The 25,774-nt window shown below is 45.2% G+C and overlaps 1 protein-coding gene across 1 annotated transcript in view; it reads left to right on the top strand.

Moving 5' to 3' along the window:
- Window positions 1–25,774, top strand: part of CFAP20DC (CFAP20 domain containing) — a 327,497-nt gene that overhangs the window by 17,033 nt on the left and 284,690 nt on the right. Inside the window, exon 3 of the mRNA XM_044301885.1 lies at window positions 14,405–14,494. Coding sequence (XP_044157820.1) covers window positions 14,405–14,494 — 90 coding nt within the window. The remainder of the gene's footprint in view (window positions 1–14,404; window positions 14,495–25,774) is intronic.

The following is a 25,774-nucleotide window of genomic DNA, read 5'->3' as shown; positions in this document are numbered from 1 at the left end:
CGTCTTATGGATTCCGTTATTTTCTGTTATAACCGTGTTATAATGGAAAGCCATAACGGAATACATAATGCTGATGTGAACCCACCCTAAATCGAGATGTTTTTAATATCTTACATCCTTTTTTATTTTACAATTTACATATCAATAATGTGTCTAATGATCCTGTGATTTCCATAATTCCACAACTGTCGAGGAGTATATAGTATCTATCCATGTCTGTCCACTATCTATCTATCTATCTATCTATCTATCTATCTATCTATCTATCTATCTATCTATCTATCTATCTATCTATCTATCCATATTAAATCAGGTAGGACTTGCTGCTGCACATGGGCCCTATAGGCAAGACAACCTTCCACTACATTCAAGACTTTGGCTACATGCACATGAACATTTTTTTCCGTGTCCGTTCCGGTTTTTGTTTGCGGATTGGATGAGGACCCATTCATTTCAATGGGTCTTCAAAAAATGCGGACAGCACACCGTGTGCTATCCGCATCCATATGTCTGTTCCGTAGCCCCTCAAAAAATATAGAGCTTGTCCTATTCTTGTCCATTATGTTACAATGGATGCGCAAAAAAACGGATGCAATACGAATGCCAAAAGGATGTCATCCGTATTTTTTGCAGATCAGTGTTTTACGGAGCGCAAAACACATATGGTCGTGTGAATGTAGCCTTATAGATAACAATTGGATAAGATTTTGTATCCTGTAGACCAATGGGTGCACCTATGGCAGGGCTGGTGCTCTAATAAGGCAGACCAAGCGGAAAATGTAACTTTATATATTTTTTTAAATACCCCGTATTTTTCACCCCTGGGTCTTATGGGGCGAATACTAATGAAGCTGTTCCATTTTGGAAGCGCTTTATTAGTACCGGAGGACAGGAAGCGGTGAAGGATCTGTACTCACCGCTTCCTGGTCCCCCGCTCGGCTGTCTGCTGTAAAGGGCTGCGCACCATGTGACCTCACTGTGCGCAGCCTTCACAGCTGACAGCCGAGAACCAGGAAGAAGAGAGAGAGCGCTGGTGATGAGGAGTGGTGGCATCCAGGATCAGGCGAGGTAAGTTATTATTATTTTTTTTTTATTTGAGCTGATGGCTGATATGGGGGGGCCTGATGACTGATATGGGGGGGCATGATGGCTGACATGGGGGGGCCTGATGGCTGACATGGGGGGGGCCTGATGGCTGACATGGGGGGGCCTGATGGCTGACATGGGGGGGGCCTGATGGCTGACATGGGGGGGCCTGATGGCTGACATGGGGGGGCCTGATGGCTGACATGGGGAGCTGATGGCTGACATGGGGGGCTGATGGCTGACATGGGGGGCTGATGGCTGACATGGGGGGCTGATGGCTGACATGGGGGGCTGATGGCTGACATGGGGGCATGGTGGCTGACATGGGGGCATGGTGGCTGACATGGGGGCATGGTGGCTGACATGGGGGCATGGTGGCTGACATGGGGGCATGGTGGCTGACATGGGGGCATGGTGGCTGACATGGGGGTCTGATGGCTGACATGGGGGCATGATGGCTGACATGGGGGCATGATGGCTGACATGGGGGGCTGATCTGAGGCATTGGGGGTCTGATCTGAGGTCTGATTAACATTGGGGGTCTGATTGCTGGTCTGACCTGAGGTGCAATGGAAAATATTTTTTTCTTCTTATCCTCCTCTAAATCCTGGGTGCGTCTTATGGGCCGGTGCGTCTTAGAGGGCGAAAAATACGGTCCTCAAACCAGCGATTGTCTGAAGCAGTGAGAAGATACCATACCTGCCCTGACCTATGGCGTATGTTACCATACCCCTCTGCCCCATCCAGGGTGCAGTTTTTAAACTATGTTGATCCTTCCGCTAGCTTACATCAGATTGCACATACTGACAAATGAGCGTGCAGTCGGCATATTGTAGAGACAGGCTTATTTTTTAGCATACCATTGAAGCAGAAAATGACAGGCACAGGTGCGTACGGTTAAAAACTAAGAAAACATTCAGAGAATCGCTGGACTCATGCAGGAAATTGCTTTGGGCAACCTCACAAAGCGGAGAACTCATTTTTAAAAAAAAGTTTATAATAGTAAGAGCGCGATCAGACACGGGCATAATAACCAGGGAGGGATGAATAAGCCTCTGTGTACTTTGTCATCTCACACCAAATAAGAACTCTCTGCCTTTGGCACAGAATTATATTAACTCCACTAAGAAAATGATGGGGATGTATGATTTGCTTCTGGTGAATATTTAATTTTCGTTTTCGCACCAGTACGTATGTCACCCGGCGTAGTGAAAAATAAGCTGGTACAGTTGGGGGTGGTAGTCCGCTGGGTTTGCTTAAGCTCTTTTGTTTTTTATATTCTGTCCTTTGAAGTTAGTGGGGTGTAATAGACGCACATTAGTCATTCACATATATAATAGGTATTTACCGCACAAGGGAATACTGCAACATTTGTAACGTTTACTTTATTATTATTTTTTTATTCTTTGCTCATATAAAAGGGTTTTTTAGGCCTCTTTCACACTTGCGTTGTCCGGATCCGTCGTGTACTCCACTTGCCGGAATTACACGCCGGATCCGGAAAAACGCAAGTGTACTGAAAGCATTTGAAGACGGATCCGTCTTCAAAATGTTTTCAGTGTTACTATGGCACCCAGGACGCTATTAAAGTCCTGGTTGCCATAGTAGGAGCGGGGAGCAGGGGAGCGGTATACTTACAGTCCACGCGGCTCCCGGGGCGCTCCAGAGTGACGTCAGAGCGCCCCATGCGCATGGATGACGTGCCATGCGATCACGTCATCCATGCGCCTGGGGCGCCCTGACGTCATTCTGGAGTGCCCCGGGAGCCGCACGGACGGTAAGTATGCTGCTCCCTCGCTCCCCGCTACACTTTACCATGGCTGCCAGGACTTTAGCGTCCCGGCAGCCATGGTAACCATTGAGAAAAAGCTAAACGTCGTATCCGGCAATGCGCCAAAACAACGTTTAGCTTAAGGCCGGATCCGGATCAATGCCTTTCAATGGGCATTCATTCTGGATCCGACCTTGCGGCAAGTCTTCAGTTTTTTTGGCCGGAGCAAAAAGCGCAGCATGCTGCAGTATTTTTTCAGTTCGGAACTGAAGACATCCCGATGCATCCTGAACGGATTTCACTCCATTCAGAATGCATTAGGATAATCCTGATCAGGATTCTTCCGGCATAGAGCCCCGACGACGGAACTCTATGCCGGAACACTGATAATTCAGCAGGCTGGATTGCGATGCCCATAGTAACAGTCATCAGTATTGTTGAGAGAATCGAAGCATACGAAGTAAAATTCGATCCGAAGTTTCGGAAAAATTTGCCGCAAAGCCGAATTTCCACGTTCTTCATGGTAACGAATCAATTTTTCTAAAATAAAAAGATTATACTTACCTCATCCACTTCATCGGACAGAGGCCATCCACTCCGTCTTGATTGAAGAAAACCTGCGAAAGGACCTGCATCGAGCGTGAAGACATCATCATGTGATCAGTGATGACGTCACTCCGCACGGCCAGTGTGATTAAGTGGTGACGTCAGGTTTTCATCAAGATGGGAGCAGACACGGGATGAGGTGATTATAGTTTTTTTAATAGTGGATGAGGTGAGTATAGTTTTTTTAAACTCCCTGAGCACCTGAATGTCTCAGATGCCGCAATCAGCTTTGAACGTGGCATTTGAGTGGCTAAATGACGGGAGGCGGCGCAATGACGGCTCTATACAATGAAAAGCGATTTGTGATGAAGTAATTTGTAACCAATCAAATTTCTTGACGAAGTTCAGCGAAACTTCGCTCATCACTAGTCATCAATACTGTGGCCGCAACACACAAACAGGCAGCAAGGTCCGTGTACTTGTTTAGGACATGGACCTCACATCTGCTATTGTCTCCACTGCACTTTAGGCAGGGACATACATAGATCTCATAAGGCCCCATTACAAAATTTAGTATGGACCCCCTCCGCCCCACCCCCCGTTTCTTAATATGTGTACGTTACAACCATAACGCAATTCTATTACGGAATGCCTTAAGAGGCGTCATAATAGAAGTCTATGAGCTGAAAAACGGATCCGTCGCGATTCCTCTCCTGCATAACGGAAACAGGACGGATCCGTTTTGCAGCCCTTAGACTTCTATTATAACAGAATGCCTCTAAAGGCCTTCCGTTATGCATTCCGTCATAGAATTGCCTTATGGTCCCTGGTAACGGAATCCATAACGCAATTCACCTTTTACCAGTAAACGAAGCGTGAATGAATTTCAAAATATGAAATTCGCTCATCTCTAGTTACAACACTCCCAAGCAAAGAAAAACGCAAAGCACGACTCCCAGATTTCTGACAAATTTAGTATTTTTATTCAGTGGAAGAAACATTTTCATAAAAAAAATCAAAAAGTTGGAACAGGTGCTTCATAAATACGGCACTCATCCTGTCCACCAGCTGTATTTCTCAATGGCATAACTATTAGTAAATGTCCTGCTTGCCTTCACACGGTGTATCATTAAGCTGGCTGCCTGCCACTGATATCAATGTCAGCTGTAAAAAAATCTCTTTGCACTGTGCGCCTCCTGGTGGTGGCTGCTAGAAAATGCAGTGAATCAATGTCAAGAATGGAAGAAGTAGTTCAGTGCCATCCCCCTCCATCCACACCATAGCAATCTCATGGTTTGCGTCCTTGGTAGGTACACTAGTGTACTTGTTCTGTGTGACACAGACCAGAGCAGTATATGCTCGGGGTGCAAATTACACTGTTTACTTGTATCGGTCCGTGAGAATCTATGTGTCAATAGTCATGTCAAGGTATAATCCCCCCACCCCCATAACAATAACTGCATTGGTCTTAATTTGTCAATGGTGGCAGTCTAGTAAATGACAGTATTTTTCAGACGCACTTTTTTCCACTAAAAGTGAGGGGGAGAGTGGCAGTGCGTCTTATAGACCGAATGCTAATGACTTATTCCATTATGGAAGGACACCTCAGCAAGCAGGAAGTGGTGAGGGAAGCGCTGCACAGTACTCACCCCCCCGGTCTTCTTCCAGGCCCCGTACAACATCAGGTCAGTGCAACGCAGGCCAGAAGAAGACCGTTCTGAGGCTGATGGGGTCCAATCTGAGGCTAATGGGGGTCCAATCTAAGTCAGATTGGGTTCTGATCTGAGGTTGACTGGGGTCCTATCTGAGGCTGTTGGAGGTTGAGGGTCTAATCTGAGGCTGATGGAGCTTGGGGGTCTGATCTAAGGTCTGATGAAGAATGGGGATCTGATCTGATAAAAAAAAAATATATATTTTTCTCCTCCAAATCCAGGATACATCTTATATCGTGCGTCTTATAGTCCAAAAAATACAGTATAAATTGATAATCGTCTTGCAGTAACATACTTTATACATGAGATGGTTTTCTGTAGCTTACAAAAGCAAGCAGACTTTTTCAGTCTAAATTAAAGTTTATTGGACATTTCTGATGCTGGTGAGTCACGAAGCCCTGCACCTGATTCCCTCCATTGCCAACAATACACTAAAGGTCTGCCAGGCAGTCAGCAATTCCAGATGTTATGGCCGCCAGGAGGTTCCTGTGTAATATTCCCAATTTCCTTTTTATGGCAACTGTAATTGTGAAAATATCATCCCTTCGCAGCACAGGTTGTACTGAACCGTGTGAGTTTTTTTGGAAGAAGCTGTCGTATGGATTAGCGGGCCCCTGCTGTGATAATATAGAGGGTTTTATTCGTTTTTATTTGCCATCATATACAATTATGTTGTCGCCTTTGTGTGTGCAGAGAAGTAAAATGTGGAAACGATGGAGACGGATAGAAAGGAGGGCATTACAGCATTGCCAGCCATAGCTGAGAGCGTCCACTTCATGAGGCAGCTTAAAAGAAGAGGCCATTTTCGATGGAGCCCTAGCTGAGCGCTTGGCATTTGGGGAAATCTCTCAGGCACATAGGAATTCGATTCTTCTAAACCCTTGTTCATAAAAGCTTGATGCTTACTAAATTTATAGAGAAACACAACCTTAAGGTCTCATGCACACGACCGCAAAACACGGACCTGCAAAATACGGATGATGTCAGTGTTGCATTCGTTTTTTTTCTTTTTTGCAGACCCATTTACTTCAGTGGGTCCATGGATCTAATTTTGTGGCCAAGAATAGGACATGTTCTATCTCTTTGCAGAACGGACATATGGATGCGGCAAGCACACAGATCATCCATGTGCTGTCTGCATCTGTATGTCCATTCCACAAGTCATAGAACATGTCTTATTCTTTGCTGCAAAATGTGGACCACGGGCCCATTGAAGTCATTAAATGACTGGAACACAGACATCACACATGAGTAGAGTTGAGCGGACACCTGGATGTTCGGGTTCGACGGGTTCGGTTGAACTTCACAAAAAAGTTCGAGTTCGGGACCCGAACTTGACCCCGAACCCTATTGAAGTCAATGGGGACCCGAACTTTGGAACACTAAAATGGCTGTAAAAAAAGTAATAGAAAGGGCTAGAGGGCTGCAAATGGCAGCAAAATGTGGTTAAGAGCATGGCAAGTGCTCTGCAAACAATTGTGGATAGGGAAATGACGTAAAAGAATTAAGTACGTAAAAATAAAATACGTAAAAATAAAAAATAATCTTGGAGGACGAGGTCCATATGGAGTAGGAGGTTGAGTAGGCGGTAGATGTGGTGGTGTAGGTGGAAGTGGCGGTGGAGGATGAGGAGGTAGCCTACACTGCTTTTTGGGTTTATATTTTTTGTTTAAATTAGGGTACACCCGAAAACATTGGGAAATATAACCTGTGATAACCCCCTCCAGCCGCGCTAAACATACGTTCGGATAATACACTGCCTGCAGGGCAGGCCAGCACCTCCAAGGCGTAAAGGGCAAGCTCAGGCCATGTGCCCAATTTGGAGACCCAGAAGTTGAAGGGGGCAGACCCATCAGTCAGTACGTGTAGGTGTGTGCACACATACTGCTCCACCATGTTGCGCGTCCCCGTGATGTCCACGGTCCAATTGGATATCTTCTCTATCAACTTTTCGATGTTTTTTCTGCGCCTACCATGTTGATCACGGTTAGCGGTGAATCAGGGTTCCACGCCAGAGAGAGAGCGTGAGAAAAGGATAGCACATCCAAGGGAGATCAATGGCTGCAATTTGATAAAGTGGAAATGTGGGACAAATTATTAAAGCAGAAGGATCGAATGAAAGGGCCAATTAAAGACGAATTTTAGAAATTCCCTGTCACCTATGCAGAGCAGGGGTTTTTCATTGCCAGAAATGGGTTAATGTCACCCACCAATGGAACAGATGATTTTTAAAAATTTCGGTCCCTGTCACCTATGTAGAGCAGGGGTTTATTCACGGCAAAAATTTTAAAATGTCACCCAACTATGTAACAGAAAAATGTCTGAAATTTATTAACCTGTCTACTAGGTAGAGCAGGGGTATATCACAGTCAAAAATTGGTGACTTTCACCCGAAAATGTAACAGACAAATTAGTGAAATTTGTTAACCTGTCTACTAGGTAGAGCAGGGGTATATCACAGCCAGAAATCGGTGAATTTCACCCGAAAATGTAACAGTGAAATTAGTTTAATTGTCTACTAGGTTGAGCAGGGGTATATCACAGCAAAAAATTGGGGAATTTCACCCGATAATGTAACAGACAAATTTTTTGAAATTACATAAAATTAAATTAAATACGTACAAATAAAAAATAAAAAAATCTTGATGTATGAGGTGGAGGTCCATATGAAGTAGGAGGTTGAGGAGGCGGTGGACATAGCGGTGTAGGTGGAAGCGGCGGTGGAGGAGGACGAGGTAGCCAACACTGGTTTTTGGTTTAAATTATTATTATTATTTTTTTAATTAGGGTACACCCCAAAAGAGTAGGAAATATCAAAAATACAACAATGAGCAATTGCGCTGTAGTATAACAATGGCTGGGTAAGGCCGGTATACATGTCTATTCTGCCAAGGTACGGACAAGTCCTGTGGGATCCATGCCTGGTTCATTTTAATGAACGTGAGCTTGTCCACATTGGCTGTAGACAGGCAGCTGCGCTTGTCTGTGATAACGTCCCCTGCCGTACTAAACACACATTCGGACAATACACTGGCTGCAGGGCAGGCCATCACCTCCAAGGCGTAAAGGGCAAGCTCAGGCCATGTGCCCAATTTGGAAACCCAGTACGTGTAGGCGTGTGCATACATACTGCTCCACCATTTTGCTGAAATACTGCCTCCTGCTAAGACGTTCCATATTAGCTGGTGGTTCTAGTTGTTGTGGCGTGCTGACAAAGCTTTTCCACATTTCGGCCATGCTAACCCTGACTTCTGAGGTGCTGGTGGTGCCCCAGCTGCGTTGGCGACCTCTTTCTCCTCCTCTGCCTTCGCCTTGTGCTTGCACTGTGCCCCCCCTGTCAGGTGGGAATGCCACCAGCAGCGAATCCACCAGCGTGCGCTTGTACTCGCGCATCTTACGATTACGCTCCAGTGACGGAATTAAGGACGGTACTTTGTCCTTGTAACGGGGATCCAGCAGCACGGACACCCAGTAATCAGCACAAGTTAGAATGTGGGCAACTCGGGGGTCGTTGCGGAGACACTGCAGCATGTAATCGCTCATGTGTGCCAGGCTGTCCAGAGGCAACGAAAAGCTGTGCTCTGTGGGAGGTGTATCGTCGGTGTCCTCTGTATACCCCCAGCCACGCACCAGTGATGGCCATGAGCTGGTCTGGGTGCCACCCTGCTGTGAACACTGTTCCTCCTCCTCCATCTTCTCATCCTCTACCTTTATCATCCTCCCGAACTGTGCCCTGGCTGGACAATTGTGTACCTGGCATTTGTGTGTGCAGGAACCCACCCTCAGAGCCACTTGTGAATGACTGTCCGGAAACCCTATGAAATGATCCCTCTTCCTCCTCCTCCTCCTCCTGTGCCACATCCTCTTCCATCATCACCAGAAGCGTTTTTTCAAGGAGGCAAAGAAGTGGGATAGTAACGCTGAGAACGGCGTTATCGGCACTGGCCATGTTGGTGGAGTACTCGAAACAGCGCCACAAGGAACACAGGTCTCGCATGGAGGCCCAGTCATTGGTGGTAAAGTGGTGCTGTTTCGCAGAGTGACTCACCCATGCGTGCTGCAGCTGAAACTCAACTATCGCCTGCTGCTGCTCGCACAGTCTGGCCAGCATGTGCAAGGTGTAGTTCCACCTTGTGGGCACGTTGCATATGAGGCGGTGAGCGGGAAGGCCGAAGTTACGCTGCAGCGCTGACAGGCGAGCAGCAGCAGGGTGAGAACGCCGAAAGCGCGCACAGATGGCCCGCACATTCTCCAGCAGCTCTGACATATTGTGGTAATTTTTAAGGAACCTCTGCACCACCAAATTCAGCACATGCGGCAGGCAAGGGATGTGCGTCAAACCGGCTAGTCCCAGAGCTGCTATGAGTTTTTGCCCATTATCGCACACCACCAGTCGGTCTGTTGTTCAAGGCCCGTCCACAGCTGCTGCGCGGTGTGGGGTTTGTCCCCCAAACAGATAATTTTTAAAACTGCCTGCTGTCGTTTACCACTGGCTGTGCTGAAGTTGGTGGTGAAGGTGTTACGCTGACAGGATGAGGAGGCGGTAGAGGATGAGGAAGCGGAATAGGAGGAGGAAGCAACAGGAGGCAAACTGAAGTGCCCTGCAATCCTCGGTGGTGGAAGGACATGCGCCAAACTGCTATCCGCCTCAGGCCCAGCCGCCACTGCATTTACCCAGTGTGCTGTTATGGAGATATAACGTCCCTGACCATGCTTACTGGTCCACGTATCCGTAGTCAGGTGCACCTTGCCACAGATGGCGTTGCGCAGTGCACACCTGGTTTTGTCCCCCACTTGGTTGTGCAGGGAAGGGATGGCTCGCCTGGAAAAGTAGTGGCGGCTGGGCACAACGTACTGTGGGACAGCCACCGCCATAAGGCTTTTAAAACTCTCCGTCTCCACCAGACGGAATTACGGCATTTCAAAGGCCAGTAATTTTTAAATGCTGGCATTCAGGGCCAGGAATCGCGGGTGGGTAGGGGGTACTTCCTCTTCCACTCCATTGTTTGCGAGATAGAGAGCTGAACGCTTCCGTGGGACATTGTGGAGATGCTTGGAGACCCAGATGGTGGTGTTGCTGGCAGATCCTCTGTTTGCGGGGTGGCAGGTGGCACTGTCACTCCAGAGTTGGATGAAGAGGCCGAGACTACAGCAGAAGAGGAAGCAGGAGGAGCCAGAGACCTTTCTTGGTTTTTGAGGTGTCTACTCCACTGCAGATCATGCTTTGCACTTAGATGCCTGGTCATGCAGGTTGTGCTCAGGTTGAGAACGTTTATGCCTCGCTTCAGGCTCTGATTGCACAGCGTGCAAACCACTCGTGTCTTGTCGTCAGCACATTTTCTGAAGAACTGCCACGCCAGGGAACTCCTTGGAGCTGGCTTTGGTGTGCTTGGTCCCTTGCTGTGTTGGGCAGTAGCAGGCGTACTGTCTAGGGGATGGACGCTCCGCTTTAGCACCCTGCTCCCTCTTCTGCTGTGTTGGTGGCTCTGTCCGACCACCGCCTCTTCCTCTGAACTACACAGGTCACTCGCATGACCTTGTTTTCATGTGGGGTTGAGGACCTCATCGTCCTCCACATCATCTTCCACCCAGTCTTCACCCCTGCCCTTCTTGTCGGTCTGCACACTTTTGAAAGCCACAGCAGTTGGCACCTGTGTTTCGTCATCATCCGAGACGTGCTGCGGTGGTCCTCCCATGTACTCATCTTGAAAGATAAGTGATTGGGCATCGGTGCATTCAATCTCTTCAACTTCTGCGGCAAGGCTATGTGGATGGCCCTGGTAAACCCTGCTAGCAGAGTCATCAAAAAGCAGAAGAGACTGCTGCATGACTTGGGTCTCAGACTGCTTGGCTGATTTGCAAGGGGGTGAGGTTAAAGACTGATGGACATTGGCTGCAGGTGCTAACTCTGATCTTTTAGCAGGAGACTGGGTAGAAGACAATGTGAAGGAACTGGAGGCACTGTCAGCAACCCAATCTTCTATCGCCTGTACTTGTTCAGGCCTCACCATTTGTAGAGCCGCATTAGGCCCGACCAAATAACGCTAAAGGTCTGTCGCCTACTCGCACCTGAGGAAGGTGTTTCACTTGTGCGTGTAGCTGGCACAGATCAACCACTTCCTCTTCCTGCAACAGGAGCTCCACCAGCAGCACCACGACCGGGGCCACGTCCCTTATTCGACGTTCTCCTCATTCTCTGCAAATTTAGGATCTTGCCTAAAATGGGTGTTTTTTTTAATAACAGAATATAACAGCAGTATCTAACATGTGTATTTCACACTGACAGATGCAGCAAAGACTGCAAATTTAGTATTTGGCACAAAATTTGTGGTTTTTTTTTAAAACCGAAGATAACAGCAGTATCTATCGTGTGTATTTCACACTGACAGATGCAGCAAAGGCTGCAAATTTAGTATTTGGCACAAAATGGGTGTTTTTTTAAAAACAAGATAACAGCAGTATCTAACGTGTGTATTTCACACTGACAGATGCAAATTTAGTATTTGGCCCAAAATGGGCAGAAGATAACAGCAGTATCTAACACGTGTATTTCACACTGACAGATGCAGCATGGGCCTCAAATTTAGTATTTGGCCCAAAATGGGTGGTTTTTTTTTATAACAGAAGATAGCAGCAGTATCTAACACATGTATTTCACACTGACAGATGCAGCATAGGGCCCAGATGTAGGGTATTGCCAAAAATGGGTGCTTTTTTAAACCCAGAAAATGATTGCAGTATTTCAAGCTTCTATTTAACTATGACAGATGCAGAAAACGCCGCAAATTTAGTATTTTGGCCAAAATGGGTGTTTTTTTTAATAGCAGAATATAACAGTAGTATCTAACGCTTGTATTTCACACTGACAAATGTAAGAAAGGCTGCAAATTTAGTATTTTTTCCCAAAAAGGTTTTTTTTTTTTTTAATAGCAGAATATAACAGTGGTATCTAACGCTTGTATTTCACACTGACAGATGCAGCAAGAGATGTAAAATTTCGTATTTTGCCCAAAAATTTTGTTTTTTAAAAACTCTGAAAATTATTGCAGTATTTCAAGCTTTAATTTCACACTGACAAATGCTGCATAGGCCCCAGATGGAGGGTATTGCCAAAAAGGGGTGCTTTTTTAAACCCAGAAAATTATTGCAGGATTTCAAGCTTGTATTTAACAATGACAGATGCAGCAAACGGCGTAAAAATAGGATTTTGTCCAAAACGGGTGTTTTTTTAATAACAGAATATGACAGCAGTATCTAATGCTTGTATTTCACACTGACAGATGCAGCAAGGGCTGTAAAATGTAGTATTTTGCCCAAAAAGGGTGTTTTTTTAAAACCCAGAAAATTATTGCAGTATTTCAAGCTTAAATTTCACAGTGACAAATGCTGCATAGGCCCTAGATGGAGGGTATTGCCAAAAAGGGGTGCTTTTTTAAACACAGAAAATTATTGCAGTTATTTAAGCTTGTATTTAACAATGACAAATGCTGCAAAGGCCACAGATGTAGGGTCTTGCTAAAAATGGGTGATTTATTTTAAACCCAGAATATAATTGCACTATTTCAAGATTCTATTTGACTGTCGCAAATGCACTTATGCTGTTGCTGGTGCACTGAACTTGCATAAAATGACTGCTGCCGCCCACCTAACTAACAGACGGATAAAAGTTTTTTTTCTGTGTCACTGGGCTCAGGGCAGGGTAAAAAGATTGTGCACTGCACCCACAAAACAAAATCTAGGTAGATCGCTGAGTTAACAAGCACTTCAGATTAAAGATTCTTTCCTATTCTCTCCCTCACAGCAGCAGCATCCTCTCCCTACACTAATCAGAGCAGAGTGAAGTGCAGCGCTATGTGACTCCAGCTTATATAGAGGCTGGGTCACATTCTGCACTGGCCAATCACAGCCATTAGTAGGCATGGCTGTGATGGCTTCTAAGGGCACACAAGTTAAATGCTTGTTGATTGGCTGCCCTGCAGCCTTTCAAAAAGCGCCATTTACTCGCCGAACACCGAACCCAAACTTTTACTGAAGAGTTCGGGTCCGGTGTCCAAAAATCCTAAAGTTCGGTACGAACCCGAACTTTACAGTTCGGGTTCGCTCAACCCTACACATGAGTCATCCGTATTATGCAGACTGCAAAATACATACAATCGTGTGCGTAAAGCCTAAAGGAAAGATCCACCACCACAGCTTTTTAAAAAAAATTTTTATAAAGAATAAAGCCACTCTCAAATTATCCTACCATTTCATTTTTACAGCTGCTGTGCAGAGCTGTGCGTTTCTGCAGCCCCAGTCCTATCTGTACCCTATTTCTTGCTACTTTGCTAAATTAAAGGGGTTGTCCCATGAAAAATATTTTACAGCTTTCAAACCATCACCTGGATCTCAATTATTTTGTAATTGCACAGAATTAAAACTTTAGTATCGTCACTGAGTTATTCAATCAAATTTATCTGTATGGTGCCACCTGCTGTTTGCTTTTTTTTTTCTTTGTCCGTCTCACTGAGATGGCTGCACATGCTCAGTTTCATCCTTCAACTGCCTTCTGAGTTGTTATAGGTAGAGAGCTAAGATCCACATTAAAGCATTTTAGTGGTTGCTCCTAAAATAAAAAAATAATTAAATTGTACTTACCTTTTCCATTTGAGTGCAAAGAGGCCACCACAGCCATCCTACTTGAAGATCCAGTGGTGCTTGATGACGTCATCACGCTGGCTGGCTTGGTTATGTTATACGTCACCGTGCACGAGATTTTGCGCAGGATCTTCAAGCAAGATGCCCGAAGTGGCCTCTTCACGCTCAAATGGATGAGGTGAGTATGATATTTTTTTTATTTTTACTGCCATTTCAGTGCAGATTGATTCGTTACTACGAAGCACGAGGAAATTCAGCTTTGCGGTTGATCGAAATTCGGATCGAAGTCCACTTTGGAAATTTCGATTCGCTCTTGCTGAATATTGGGGTACGAAGAGAATGGAGAATGACTGCAGGATCAGACTACAGGGTTTGTTGTCTGTTACTATGGATACACTTAGACGCAGCAAGGTACGCAGATTATAAGACTTTGCGGACGATCAGATGCCTGATTAATAGGATTTCACTGTGTATTGCTTGGAAATGAGTTGTTGAAATAAAAAAAAAAATGTGCACTGGGCAAAACCATGTGCAGGAAGCTCTAGTGCGGCACATGGAGTCCTGCATACTACGCGCCACCGTAACATTACTCATTTATATACTGTATTGACTGTATCACTGATGTTTTGTGTTCACATGTAATATCTTTCAGGGGGGACCATTTGTTGAAATTTTTAGCGCACAAGGAAAGGATCCAGTGGCCAAGTGGAAACTCTTTGGCAGCCAGTCAGCAATCTGGAAAGTAAGAAAATAGTGATTTTTGTTTTTCTACAAGCTGCTCTCTATATTTCCAGGTGGTAACTGATGACCTATCTAGAGGAGAGGTCACCAGTATTAAAATGTCAGAAAACCCCTTTAAGTTTTGAAGAACGGCCTTCTTTCTGATCGGTTGGAGTTGGTTTATAGAATATGATATCACTTTAAGACTCTCATCAATAGATCCTGTTCAGTGTACTTTGAGAATTGTGCAATTTAAATATTAATTTGGAATTCCAGGTTAGAGATGAATCTCTTCCTTTCAGTAAGTGTTAAGGGAATCTGTCACCTGGATATTGGCCCAAGTCACTCTGTGCACCCTCCTCCTGCTTGCCAATCCCTGTCCTTCATTGACAGGGCCTGGTTCCTGGATAGTCATCTTGCCTGGTTCTGCAAATCAAGAAGGAGAGGAAGCAGTAGGAGCTAGGGTGCACAGAGTGGCTTGGGCCCACCCTCGGTGCACTTAACTGCACATTTGTATATACTGTAGATAAAAGTACTTTTTCCCCAGAATGAAGCAATGGATAGCTGAGTAAAAGATATCATTACATTCAGCTGAGCTAGCCCTACAAGGCATTATTCCTGGTTTATCAGTAGATTCCCTTGTTCCAGAGTTAAATGCTGTGTACACCTTCAGGGGCAATCATTTTATGATTAAATTTTACTCATTTGGGGCTAAAAATACTTTTTTCAGTTGGTCTTTATTAAAAAATATTGAGCCATTATGTCACAAAAGGTTAACTGTCTAGCTGTTTGAATAAAACTTTTACTTTGTGCTGGTCATCTAAGAAACCTTATCTCTAAATTACTAAAAGGTCATAAACACTTATTTAAGCCACATTTTTATCAGTTAGCTAAAAGCTGAGCTATAATGAGTGATTATACAGTCAGAGATAAGGCACCATCAGCTGAGCTGCCTGACGTAACAGAGTAAAAATACTGAGCCTACCACTAGAGAATCTCAAGGCTGTACAGAGAAAGGAGCTCAACATTTGTAACAAAGACCAATTGAATACATGATTTGTATCTCAAAATGAGTACAATGCAATGCCCCCAAAGGCATCCATAGCCTTTAAAACAATGGAAGGAAATACTTTTAATAGCAAAGTTGAGGAACTCCCCTTTCCTCTTAGAAATACAGGGAACAGAAAAGTAATTGCTATGTACGTAACAGGGATCATTGGTGTCCATAAATCCAATGTAGTCACCCACTGGCTGTGTTGCCAAGCAACAATCTAACCATATACTAAGCTCTAATAGCAAACAGCAAGCTTTAACATAAATCAACATTAGTTAAAAGAGCCTAACCCGCGCTAAATAAAAATAGATCCAGCCAATATATAGAACACACAATCAGTACTTGCCGTTGGCGATGTGAAGTGAATCCTATCCAGATTGCTTTCACTTTCACTATCACAGTAATGGTGATAGTCTTCAGCTTCCTCCTTCTCAAGCGCGCGGCTCTGGCCGGTAGCTTTCGTGCATGAGGGGAAGCCGTACTGTAGTTTCCAGGAAAACGGGACTTCAGTGTGATGTCACACGCTCGTGCTGTCAAGGTCTTACCTTGTCCTCATGGTGGCGCGATTTTGGACATGTGCAGACTGCAGTCTCTTATAACCTCTGAGTGCATCATCACCTGACTATATCAGTCTGCTCACGCTTCAGGTTCATTGCCCTTGCATTTGTTCTCCAAGGTGCATCTCTGGCAGTCTGAGCTCCTTGTATGATCCTGGCTGACGTTTCCTCTGGCTCTCGACCCCGCATCGGATCTGACCCCGGCTTGGACGACTACCCGCTTTGGACCTGATTCCGGGTTGGATGACTACCTGCATTGGACTTGACCGGCTTCTTCCTAACCTCGCTGTCCCTGATGAATGTTTATTTATTTTACCTGTGTTTGCATGTGGTCTGGTTTCCTGGCTCCCGTGACATTACGCAGAGGCCATGAATCCTGCCGATGCAGGTACTCCCACGCTCCCTTTGCTGGTCTCCAGGCTCAATCAACAAGATCACCTTTTGGGTCAGTTCGCTCAGGCGTTGCAGACGTTGCTTGCACGCACCGCACACCTTCCTCCTGGTGCTGCTGGGCCAGTGGTTCCTCCTGCTGCTCCCATTGCCACTCCTGCTCCTGCAGTTGCAGCTGAGGTCCCTAGTTCCAGAGGGATGACTGGTTCAACCCCCCCTGCCACAGCGATATGGGGGTGAACCGAGTCAGTGTCGTGGCTTCTTAAACCAAGTGGGCATATATTTTGAGATGGTCCCTTAGGCGTTTCCTTCTGATCAGTTCAAAGTGGGCTTCCTGATTTTGTTCCTCTTGGAAAAGGCCTTGGCCTGAGCAAATCCCTTATGGGAGAATGATAAATTTGTGATAGGCGATTACCCTGGTTTTGTTGCCTCCTTTTGTAGGGTATTCGATGTACCTGCTCGTTCTGCTTCTGCTGCAAAGGGCATATGAACCGTAGCTGAATATGCGATTGAATTCCGTACCCTGGCTGCAAAGGTGGGTTGGAATAATGAGGCACTGGTGGCTGCCTTCACGCATGGTCCGTCTGATGCATTGAAGGACGAGGTTGCGGCTAAGGATCTCCCTGATGAGATCGAGGCTCTCATTTCCTTCCTGATTTTGATCAAGGCTCAGGGGGAGGCCTTTGTTCAAGGAAAGCCGCCAGAGGCCTCCTACCAGATTGGCTCCTACATTTTCTTTCCCACCCATTCTTCCCTCACCTCCCACACCTCCTGGGGATGGTACATCTGGCAGTGAACCTATGCAGCTGGGATTCACTGGCCTTTCTGAGGCTGAGCGGGCCTTTAGGAGGAGGGTGGGCCTGTGCCTGTATTGCGGTCTCAGTGGGCATTTCCTGAAGTGATGCCTGACCCGTCCTGGAAACGCTCGCACCTAAGGTCCTGTCGGGGGCAGATCTTGGGTGGAATTTCCTCATCGCCGGCTTCCCGTAAAGATAAACCGCTGATTACAGTTGTCCTCCCCTGGACAGGGGGCACAGCGGTTACTAAAGCATTGGTGGACTTCGATGCTGGAGGTTATTTTATTGACAGTACATTTATTGCTGCAAATTCCATACCCCTGCAGCCTCGTGTTACTTCACTGGCCATCGAGGCCATTGATGGGAGACCTCTGCGACCGGCGCAGGTTACCCACAAGACTGTTCCGGTCGATATGGCGATTTGGGCTGTTCACAGGAAATCTGCCTGTTTTCTGGTTATTTCGTCCCCGCACTACTCTGTGGTTTTGGGGTTCCCTTGGCTTCAGCAGCACAATCTGACCTTTGATTGGCAGTCGGCCGAGATCCTCTCTTGGTCTCCACAGTGTGGCGCTGTTTGCATAAATGGGCCTGTTAAGGTACTTTGTACCTCCTTGGATTCTGTGTTGTCTCCTGAATATCTTGAGTATCTGGATGTATTTGACAAGATTCACGCTGGTGCCCTTCCTCCTCATCGTCCCTACGATTGTGCTGTAGATCTGCAACCCAATGCTATTCCCCCCTCGTGGCAGGGTTTATCCTCTTTCCGTTGCAGAAAATAAGGCGATGGAGGAGTACGTTGCGGACGCGTTTTATCCGGGGACACATTCGCAAGTCCACTTCTCCAGTGGATGCTGGCTTTTTGTTCGTGAAAGAAAAAGGGAGGCGAGTTGAGACCTTGCATTGACTATAGGGGTCTCAATCGCATCACTGTCAAGAATGCATACCCGATTCCGTTGATTACTGAATTGTTCGACCGCCTCAAGGGAGCAACGGTCTTTACCAAGCTTGACCTAAGGGCAGTATATAACCTCATAAGGATCAAGGAGGGTAACGAGTGGAAGACCGCGTTTAACACCAGAACCGGTCATTATGCAAATCTGGTCATGCCTTTTGGCCTGTGCAATGCGCCTGTTGTCTTCCAGGAGTTCATTAATGATGTCTTTCATAATATGTTGCAGCAATGTGTGGTGGTCTATTTGGATGACATCTTGGTTTATTCGGACTCCATTGAATCACACTACCTGGATGTCAGACGGGTGCTTCAACGGTTACGTAGGAATGGGCTTTTCTGTGAGCTTGAGAAATTTTTCCTCGCTCAGGTTGCTTTCTTGGGCTATATAATTTCTGCTGAAGGGTTCTCCATAGACCCTCAAAAGGTTTTGGCAGTTCTGTAATGACCTTGCCCCAGTGGTCTCCATTCCATTCAGCGTTTCCTTGGGTTTGCCAACTATTATCGGAAATTTATCAGGAACTTTTCCGCTTTGGTCAAACCCATCTCAGATCTGACTAAGAAGGGCAGTGATCCCCACAATTGGACGCCTGCTGCTCCCCAGGCTTTTGAGGGCCTCAAGTCTGCTTTCGCTTTGGCTCCGATTTTGTCTCATCCCAATCCTGGTCTGCCCTGTGTCCTAGAGGTGGATGCGTCTGAGACAGGAGTAAGCGCCCTCCTGTCGCAGCGTTGGACACCTGATGGACCCTTGCTTTCTTGTGGGCTCTACTCTAAGAAGCTGTCTCCAGCAGAATGCAATTACAATATTGGAGACAGAGAGCTCTTGGCTATCATCCTGGCTCTCAAAGAGTGGAGATACTTGCTTGAAGGTTCTGCAATTCCGGTTCCCATTTTTACCGACCATAGGAATCTGACGTATCTCTCGGAGGCCAAGAGGCTTATACCCCGTCAGGCTAGATGGACCTTATTCTTGTCTCGTTTTAACTATGTGGTCTCCTATTTGTCCCGGCTCCAAGAATGTTAAGGCTGATGCCTTGTCTCGCCAGTATTCTAAGTTATCCAGGGAGGACTCCGTGCCGACACCAGTCATACCTTCCGATCATATCCTGGCTGCTATCCACACCAACTTGACCTCTCCTCTTGGGGAACAGATCTTGGCTGCTCAATCCAATGCACCCACGGTGAGACCTGCTGGCAAATGTTTTGTGCCTGAGGGGTTGCACATCAAGCACAATTCAAGGATTGCCAGTCATCCTGGTAAGAACCAGATGTCCTGGGCTGTTTCCCGTCGGTTCTGGTTCTGGTGGCTGTCTCTCCGCACTGATGTTGCCGTGTATGTGGCTGCCTGTTTTCTCTGTGCACAGAACAAATCTTCCCGCTGCTCAAGAGCTGGCCTCGGTGTTTACCAGGGAGGTCTTCCGTTTACACAGGCTGCCTAAGGAGATTGTCTCAGACTGCGGGAGCCAGTTTGTCTCTAGGTTCTGGCGTGCCTTTTGTTCTCAGTTGGGTGTTCACCTCTCCTTCTCCTCATCCTACCATCCGCAGTCTAATGGTGCCGCTGAGCGTTCCAACCAAGCACTGGAGCAATTTCTCTGCTGCTATATCTCTGACCATCATGACAATTGGGTTGATCTGCTGCCCTGGGCGGAGTTTGCCAGGAAATCTGCCATCAACTCATCCTCTGGTATGTCTCCGTTTATGGCGAATTTTGGTTTCCAGCCCTCTCTGTTGCCTGAGTCGTTCTTGCCACAGGACATTCCGGCTGTGGAGGATCATCTTCATGCCCTCCGTTCCTCTTGGGTGCGGATTCAAGAGTCGTTACGGGTTTCTGCTCAGGGTCAGAAGCTCCAGGCTGACTGGGGGCGTTTGTACCGAGTTGGGGAGAGGGCGTGGTTATCGACTCTTAATCTCAAGTTCAAGGTGCCTGCTCTGAAACTGGCCCCCCGTTTTGCTAGACCTTTTCGCATCCTCCGTAAGGTGAACCCAGTTTCCTATGCCCTTGACGTTCCTCCTGGCATGCATATCTCCAACGTCTTCCACGTGTCGCTTTTGAAGCCACTGGCTTGCAATCGCTATATATCCTCACTTCCTCGCCCTCATTCCATTCCTGTGGGCAATCATGAGGAGTATGAGATTAGCAGCATCCTGTATTCTCATCTGTTCCGAGGTCGAGTCCAATTCCTGGTTTACTGGAGAGGTTATGGCCCTGAGGAGTGCTCCTGGGTTTCCTCCACTGATGTTCGGGCGCCCGCCCTTCTCCGTGCTTTCCATGCTCGCTTTCTGCAGAAATCGTTTTTTGCTCTGTGGAGGAGGGGCCATTGAGGGGAGGGTACTGTCAAGGTCTTATCTTGTCCTCACGGTGGGGCCATTTTCGACATGTGCAGACTGCAGTCTCTTATAACCTCTGAGTGCATCATCACTTGCCTGCTGCCTGGGCGTCACACAGTGATGATGTGGCAACACCTGACTATATCAGTCTGCTCAGGCTTCAAGGTTATTGCCCTTGCGTTTTTTTTCTCCAAGGTGCATCTCTGGCAGTCTGAGCTCCTTGTGTGTTCCTGTGTATGATCCGGCCTGGTTGACGTTTCCTCTGACTTTCGACCCCGCATCGGCAGATGTACCCTCTTTGGATCTGACCCTGGCTTGGACGACTACCCGCTTTGGACCTGATTCCGGCTTGGACAACTACCTGCATTGGACTTGACCGGCTTCTTCCTAACCTCGCTGTTTATTTATGTTCCTTTTAAATAAACGACTTTATTTTACCTGTGTATGCATGTGTTCTGATTCCCTGGCTCCTGTGACACGTGTCTACAGATGCCTCATGAATCCACACTTCCTCCAGCGCGTTTCAGAATAATTCCTTCATTAGGGATAAGTGTGGTTCTTACTACATGAGGTTTTATAGGCGTCTGTCTATATGGTAACCAGCCCATTAAATAGGAAACTAATACCCTGGTATTAGCTACCCATATGCGCTTTGTCTCTCTTATTTAGGCTATATGCTATCCCTCCCTGTGTAATATATACAATAAAATGAACCCCTTCCTGACCTATGACGTACTACTACATCATAAGAACCACTGCGTTCCCGCAATTTGACGTAATAGTACGTCATAGTGATCTCGCGGGCACCGGAGCTGTGTGCTCACGTGATCACTGCAGGGGCCCAGAAGTCTATGGTAGCCGGGCCCCTGCTGTATCCGCCTGCATCGCTGACCGCGACATAGAAGGGGTTTGTGTCGGGTGAGTGATCGCATCGAGTCCCTGCGCAGCTGTGGAGGGGACCCGATGCGTCACAAGGCAGCCTGATGCCGTGCAGAGGCTGCCCAATGCCCTACATGGCATCGGGAACTGCCTTCTACGGGTGCCGAGGAGATCCAGCCTCAGGCTGGGTCTCCTAGGCAACCTGTTTGTGTACTACTCACTGTAGTACACAAACAGGCAACGCATTACAATACAGATTTATTGTAATACATTGCAGAGGGGAGTAAAAAAAAAAGTAAAAAAAAAAGTTTTTAATAAAATTAATAAAGTAATAAAGTAAAAAATAATTTTATAATAAAAAACTGAAAAATAAAAACGAAACCCACACATATTAGGTATCGCCGTGTCCGTAATGACCGGCTCTTTAAATATATCACATGAGCCACCCTGTCCGATAAACACCATAAAAAAATAAAATAAAAACGTGTAAAAAAAAAAGCTATTTTTGTCACCTTGCATCACAAAAAGTGCAACACCAAGCGATCAAAAAGGCGTATGTCCCACAATGTGATCCAAACATGAAGTAGACATATGGGGAATGTAAAGTAATTACTATTTTTGGAGGTGTTACTATCTATTATTAAAGTAGAGAAATGGAAATTTGCTAATGTTTCCCAATTTCTGGTAAATTAGGTATTTTTTTTATGAATAAAAATGATTTTTTTTACTAAGTTTTATCACTGTCATGAAGTACGATATGTGACGAGAAAACAACCTCAGAATGGCCTGTATAAGTAAAAGCATTTTAAAGTTATCACCACATAAAGTGACACATGTCAGATTTGCAAAAAATGGCCTGGGCAGGAAGGTGAAAACAGGCCCGGGGTTGAAGGGGTTAAATATGGTTTGTATATATATATGTACATATTATTGCCTCCACTTTATTTATATCCTTCTATATTTACGAAAAAACTAATAGTTCTATCTCCTGATTCATGTGCGAGACCCCCAAAAGTAGAGCCCCCAAATTTCCCTGCATGTTTTTCTCTAAAATGACGTAAAAGTGGGTGACCATCAAATTTTTTATTTATATTCCTTATATGCTCACTTATTTTTAGTAGTCGTTTCGTTCTTCCCACATGTAATTTCCTACAGAGGCATTTAATATAATAAATAATTCTACTTGAATGACATGTAAGGTGATTCTTAATTTTAAAGGGATTCTGTCACCAGGTTTTGAGCTATAGAGATGCGGACATGCACGGCTAGATCGTCGCTAGTATGTCCGCAATATATCTGTCCTATAGGGCTGTGTGGTTTTAATTACTTTAAAAAAGGATTTTATAGATATGTAAGGCTACTTTCACACTAGCGTTTTTCTTTTCCGGCGCTGAGTTCCGTCCTAAGGGCTCAAATCCGGAAAAGAACTGATCAGTTTTATCCCAATGCATTCTGAATGGAGAGTAATCCGTTCAGGATGCATCAGGATGTCTTCAGTTCAGTCTTTTTGACTGATCAGTCTTTTCAGAAAAACGTAGCATGTTGTATTTTTACCTCCGGCCAAAAATCCGGAACACTTTGACTGAACTTTTTGACTTTTTCCAATTGACTTGCAATAACGCCGGATCCGGCGCCGTGTGTTCCGTCAAACCGGATCCGACTTTTGCATGTTAAACCCGAAATTTAAAAAAAAAAAGTTAAAGTCCATAAATGGCGGATCCATTTTTTCCAATGCATTTTTTCATTGTGATAAAATTCCTGATCAGGATTCAAATGTAATCCGTTTTCACACGTTTTTCTGGATCCGGCGGGCAGTTCCGGTGTCGGAATTGAACGCCGGATTCAAACAACGCTAGTGTGAAAGTAGCCTTAATGAGTCTTGTATGTGTCCAAGGGGCTGTACTAACCTTCCTGGAGCCCAGCCACGCCCGCCTGTGAAGGAGCCCAGCACCACCTATGTCCTCCGAATCTCCTCCTTTCATCAACTATAGATTGCCGTAATCTCACGATGCGCATGCGCAGTGCCGGTATAGTGTTCCTTCCCTGTGCTGGCATCAGCCTCAGGGAAAGAACTGCGCATGCGTGAGCTCGCACATCGCGAGATTACGGCTATCTATAGTTGATGAAAGGAGGAGATTCGGAGGACATAGGTGGTGCTGGGCTCCTCACAGGCGGGCACGGCTGGGCACAGGGAAGGTTAGTAGCAGCCCCTTGGAAACATACAAGAACTCATTTACATATCTATTAAATCCTTTTTTGAAGAAAATAAAACCACACAGCCCTATAGGACAGATATATTGCGGACATGCTAGCGGCGATCTAGCCGTGCATGTCCGTAGCTCTATAGACCAAAACCTGGTGACAGAATCCCTTTAAATGTTTTCTGTCTATTATTGAGTTCCATAATGGCTTTTTTGCATTTAAAAAATTGGCATGGTTGTGATTAGAAAAGGTGGCTCCACTCTTCAGAAAAAAATGGGTGAGGTGCAAGACTGCTATTTGGATCACCCTATCCAATAGTATAAGTAATAGTGAGTAAAAGGTCTAGCAGGCACTCTCTAGATGGAATATAGCTGGACACTGTGGTATGATATACTAGTTTATTACTGATAAATGGATAATGTACCGTACATAAAATTATGCTAAACTGTACTAATTGGGCGCCCAATATAAAATGACATAAAAAACTGTGTATATGCAATATTATGATGGTGAAAAAGATACAATAGTGATAAAATATACTAAATATAAAATATAAAAATATAAAATGATTCTCCCAAAAAAGACTCGCTGGTATTGCACAGTATATATGCCACTATGGGCAAGTGATCATAGGTTAATGTTAGCAGCGTGATGTCAGTATTGTAGCTTACAGGCTAAATGATTGTTGTGCCTGCGCTGCAAATGCTAGACTTTTACTAGTGTTCTCAGTCCACTTTATATTATGGAAGTCCAGATTAGGAACGCTGGTATGAGGAAACAAACATACTCCAAACCAACAGATAGCAATAGCTTTATCTCATTGGACAGTTGTCATTTACCTATATGGCTTACTTATATCCCCCGCAGACAATACAGTAGATTGAGAAGGAACTGTACAACGGTAGAACAATTTAAAAAGAGGCAAGCAGTCCTCACATGAAATTTGGAGAAAAAGTTTATAAAATAATTGAATTAGAAAAAATAAAACAAGTAGTGAAGCAAAATGAGAGAAATGCCCTTGTACAAAAGGTGGCTAGAGAGAAGGCAAGTAAAGAAAAGGATGAAATTGATTTCAAAGTCCCTATATAATTACTCAATATAACGAAAAGGAAAAACTTTTTGACATTTTGAAGCAAGATAAAGTCATAGGGGAAAAATGATCCCAATACCTTAGTTTCATTTTTAGGAAAGCAAAAAATCTGGGGAATCTAATAGTTTATTCCATTAAAATGAATACAATTATGGGTGGAAACCAAAATAGTCAAATTATTAAAAATAAAACAAAAGTTTTTTTTCCCTGTAAAATGTGTAAAGCATGCCAATTTTTGAAATGCAAAAAACCCATTATGGAACTCAATAATGGACAGAAAACATATAAAATTAAGAATCACCTTACACGTCATTCAAGTGGAATTATTTATTATATTAAATGCCTCTGTGAGAAATTACATGTGAAAAGAACGAAACGACCACTAAAAATCAGAATAAGTAAGCATACAAGGAATATAAATTAAAAAAAATTATGGTCACCCACTTTCATATCATTTCAGAGAAAAACATAGAGGGAAATTTGGGGGCTCTACCTTTGGGGGTATCGAACAAATAAAACCGGACCCAGGAGGGGGAGATTATATTAAACTCATGTCCAGAACTGAGAGTAAATGGATTTATAATCTAAACAGTCTCGCAACTACGGGGCTGAATCAGGAGATAGAACTATGTGTTTTTTCATAAATATAGAAGGATATAAATAAAGTGGAGGCAATAATATGTACATATATATATACATACCATATTTATTCAAATTTTATTGTATACATTGCACAGGGAGGAATATTATATAGCCTAAAGGGAGAGAGACAAAGCGCTTATGGGTAGCTTATACCAGAGTATTAGTTTCCTATTTAATGGGCCTGGTTACCATGGAGACGGACGCCTGATGAAGGAATCTGAGTATTCCGAAACGCGTTGGCGGAAGTGTGGACTCAGGAGGCATCCGTAGACACAAGCGTGTGACATCACACTGAAGGCCCGTTCTCCTGGAAACCACAGTGTGGCTTCCCCTCGTGTGCGCGCAACCCACTGGCCTGGAGCCGCGCGCTTTAGAAGGAGGAAGCTGGAGACAGCTCCATTCTTTATAGCGATA

Source organism: Bufo gargarizans, chromosome 7, assembly GCF_014858855.1.
Source record: "Bufo gargarizans isolate SCDJY-AF-19 chromosome 7, ASM1485885v1, whole genome shotgun sequence".
Taxonomy (NCBI): Eukaryota; Metazoa; Chordata; class Amphibia; order Anura; family Bufonidae; genus Bufo; species Bufo gargarizans.
The sequence above is the reverse complement of the archived record's forward strand: the minus strand, read 5'-3'. Positions and strand labels throughout refer to the sequence as shown.